Source organism: Bison bison, unplaced genomic scaffold (assembly GCF_000754665.1).
Source record: "Bison bison bison isolate TAMUID 2011002044 unplaced genomic scaffold, Bison_UMD1.0 scf7180017864080, whole genome shotgun sequence".
Classification (NCBI taxonomy): domain Eukaryota; kingdom Metazoa; phylum Chordata; class Mammalia; order Artiodactyla; family Bovidae; genus Bison; species Bison bison.
This window is the reverse complement of record NW_011494652.1, coordinates 5,740,249-5,743,828: the sequence shown is the minus strand read 5'-3', so window position 1 is coordinate 5,743,828 and position 3,580 is coordinate 5,740,249. Positions and strand designations below refer to the sequence as shown.

General features: G+C 64.2%; 1 protein-coding gene across 1 annotated transcript; it reads right to left on the bottom strand.

Annotated features, from left to right (window-relative positions):
* Positions 1–773: 773 nt before the first annotated feature.
* Positions 774–3,579, bottom strand: AP5B1 (adaptor-related protein complex 5, beta 1 subunit). Its single transcript, XM_010837784.1, has 2 exons — positions 3,499–3,579; positions 774–3,394 (listed from the first exon to the last, which is right to left on the bottom strand). Exons 1-2 carry the CDS (start codon positions 3,577–3,579, stop codon positions 911–913), a joined length of 2,565 nt encoding a protein of 854 aa, XP_010836086.1. The 3' UTR covers positions 774–910.
* Between the last annotated feature and the right edge of the window lies 1 nt (position 3,580).

The following is a 3,580-nucleotide window of genomic DNA, read 5'->3' as shown; positions in this document are numbered from 1 at the left end:
GAAGTGAGGCAATGTGTGCGGAAAACAGCTTGGTGACTAGTAGCAGAGTTGGCCTCAATACATCTGAACTCTAAGTATCTTGCATATTTGGAAAGAGGACTAGGGGAACTGTCTCCTTACCTGGCAAGATTCTTAGGTCCACAGAGTGGGCTTATCCCTGGGTCGGGAATTTCCGCTGCAGGAGGGCATGGCAACCCACTCCAGTATTCTTGCCTGGAGAATCCCATGGACTGAGGAGCCTGGAAGGCTGCAGTGAGGCAGTCATCCTAATTTCAGCCCAGATCATGGGAGGTCCGTTCCATCAGCCCCCAAACCTTACTACCAGATCCTTCCGAGTTGGCTCCAATCAACACAGCCTAGGAACCCCTTCCCTAGGGCAGGGAGCACCAGGCTGCTGCAGCTTCCTCTCACTGCTTCTCCCATTGGCCCACCATCCCAGCTAAACTAAGCTCGGGGTGTAGGGATCTTGCAAAGCTCTGGAGTTGAAAAGCACTGGCTCACAGGTCAGGTCCAAGCTCAGCTTCATTTCCATTCCTAAGTTGCTGGGTGGTTGGGGCAAGGATTTTCCCTCTCTGGGAAGCAAAGATGTGGCTTTTTTTTTCTTCCACCTCCTGGGCAGGGATTCTAGACAATGCTAGGCATATCTGGGCAGGAAGGAAGTTTGATGTCCTGCAGTCTGGGGGTTTCATAGCTTGGAAGCTCTCCTAGAGCCTCTGATCCCCATCCCAGATGCCTGCCCCGAGTCAGGTCCCAAAAGGAAACAAACCAGTCAGTGCTGTTAGCAAATGTAATTTTTTGTGTGTTTTAAAGAAAGGAGCCACAGTGCTGTGTCCTGGTTCTCAGAAACCCTTCCTGGGCAAGAGCCTGCAAAGGGGGCTCCTGCACCCCCACCCCAGCCTGGCTCCGGGGCTCAGCCAGCCGCTGACAGCCCACGGAGGTAGTCCCCCGCCAGGGGCAGCACGGCCCAGTCGTCAGTCCGCAGGGCCACAGGCACTCCGTCCGCCTGGGCTGCCTCCAGCCGCAGCAGCAACCTCGAGTCCGGGGGCAGACGGATGGCTACAAGGTAGCTGACGGGGGGCTGGGCCACCACCACAAAGGGCTCCAGGTGGCGGGACACCAAGGCCTCCAGCCCCTCTGGCCCGAGAGGGCACCACAAGCGACTCTCGGTGCCCTTCGGTAGGCAGGAGTCCCAGAGCTCCTCAAAGAAGTCCAGCTGGGCCCCCTCGGGGGGCTGGGGGAAAGGCAGGAAGAGGTCAGCGAAGGCAACAAGCAGGGGTGGCAGGTGAGCATGGCAGGTGAGGCCACTGGGTGTGCTATACAGGGCACGCACAGCCAGTCTCGCAGGAGCCGGGCGTCGGGGCTGCAGAGGCAGGAGCAGAGGGCGGGTGGGGCGGCCGGGGCACAGGCAGGGCACGTGGATAGCCCCCAAGGGTGCGTAGAGCTGTCCTTCCACACGGAAGCGCAGCTCCAGAGAATACACTGGCTCCAGCACCTCCACCTGGAGCCGCAGCACCGGGACTGCGCCCTCGGCTCTTCGAGGACCCACACTTAGCCGAATCGGGGCCGGAGCCTCCTGCACCATCAGCGCTGCAGCAAAGCCCTGGTTCTCGGCCACCAGTGAGGAGGCCAGTGCGGGTGCAGCAAGGGAGGGGCCCAGGGCCACCCCCAGCTTGGGCCCTGCCAGGTGGGCCAGGAGGATGTAGTAGAGGCGCGCACGGTCCTGCCCATCAGGGTCCTCCAGTTGCCTGGCCAGCTCCTGCAGCAAATCCGCCAGGCCTCCCCCAACGCCTGCCCGCAGCAGGGCCCGGCAGACCCGCAGCAGGGCCTGCTGGAGGCCCCAGTCTGTGCAGTGGGCGGCTGCAGCCCGCAGAAAGCTGAGGGTGGCACTCTGGGCATCCCCGTCTGCCACCCTGGCCAGCATCTGCAGGTGCCAACGGAGGGCCTCCTCTCTGCCTGGCCTGGACACCACCTCCTGCCGCAAGGCCACCCTCAAGGGTTCCTGCAGCTCAGGGCCCACGTGATCCAAGAGATCTACGAAATGGGGAGCCAGTGCAGGCCGGGTTTGGTACAACTGGGCCAGTCCCTGGGTCAAAGGTATCAGTACCACAGGTTGCCCAGCCAGGCAGTGAGCAACTAGGTATGAGGCCTGGAAGCAGAGAGTAGCCAAGGCCCGGGGGCCACCGTCCAGGGCCGCCCTCTGCCGCAGGCCAGCCAGGAGCTCCTCCAGATAGTGCCGGGGACTCCGATCCTGGCCCTTTCCCTCCTTTTCCTCGTCTTCCACACATAGCAGACACAGCAGGTGCAGGCGGGCCAGGAGGGCCATCGGCTCATGCAGGAGGCTGGGCAGGAGGCCACGGCAGAGCTGGGACCCCAACAACAGTGGGGCGGCCTCCTCCCCTGTGGGTCCTAGCGGCCAGTTCTCAGGGAAGTTCAAGAGACAGTGCAGGTAGAAGAGATGGGTGGGCAGCGGCAGGGCCGGGTGCTGAGCAGCCAAGGTGAGCCGGCGAAGCAGCAAGGCCTCGTCCTGGGCTGTGAACAGGGCCTCGCCGAAGGCCGCCTTCAGAGCCAGCATGGCGTGCAGCAGTGTCAGCTGGGCTGTGCCCAGCAGCCGTACCAGCTGTGGCTTGAAGAGCACTGGTGGCTGTCCCCGAAGACCCCGCAGGGCCCAGCCCAGGAGCCACAGAAGCTGGGCCTGGGCCACAGGAGTGAGCAGGTAGGAGGCATCCAGAAGCTGGGCCACAGTGGCCCGCAGCTCCCGGGCCTCCTCAGGACTGAGCTCCAGCGCCGCAAGGCCACACTCGTCCTCCTCAGCCGCCGGCCAACTGGGTGCCTGGGGCTGAAGGTGGACCTCACCCTCCTCAGCTAGCATCCAGTTCCAGGGGCCACCCTCCATGGAAGACTCCCCAGCCGTGAGTAGGCCCTGCAGGCCAGCCCCGGCCCTGGCTTGTATCACCAAGGCGTTTCGCAGAGCAAGTGCCAGCAGCAGGCTGAGGGGCTGGGCCGGGCCCTCGCGTCCTAGCAGGGCCCGCAGCAGCCCCAGGCAGCCCCCCAGCAGCCCGGGCCGGCAGCTCTCCAGTTCCCGCAGGCACTCCCACGCTGTGGCCTGAAGGGGGCGCTGTTCCGAGGCAGGGCAGAAGCTTCGCCCCAGATTGCGACCCGAGGCCAAGCCCAGTAGCAGGGGCAGGAGCCGACCGGAGGCTCCCGAGGCGGGGTTCAGCGCACCTCCTGCCGCCAAGGCTGTGGTGGCCGCCAGCAGCAGGGGCCGCCGCAGAGCTGAGGGCCGCGGGGGTAGGAGGACCAGAGTGTCCAACAGAGACGTGGCGGCTGCTTCGGCTACAGGGGCGTCCGGCCACAGCTGGTCTGGGTACTCCAAGCTCAGAGCCAGCAGGGCAACCTGGAGATGGGGGAGGGCGTGGGGTGGGCATCACGAAGTTGAGGGTCAGGACACGGTGGGCTGGGATAAACACCTGGGACCAGGGCTCGGGCAGGGGGGCCTACCTTCATCGGCTCGCTCAGCTTCTCACTCCTCAAGTCGCTCAGCAGGTCACGACCCAGATCCTCCCCCTCGGGACCTGCCATG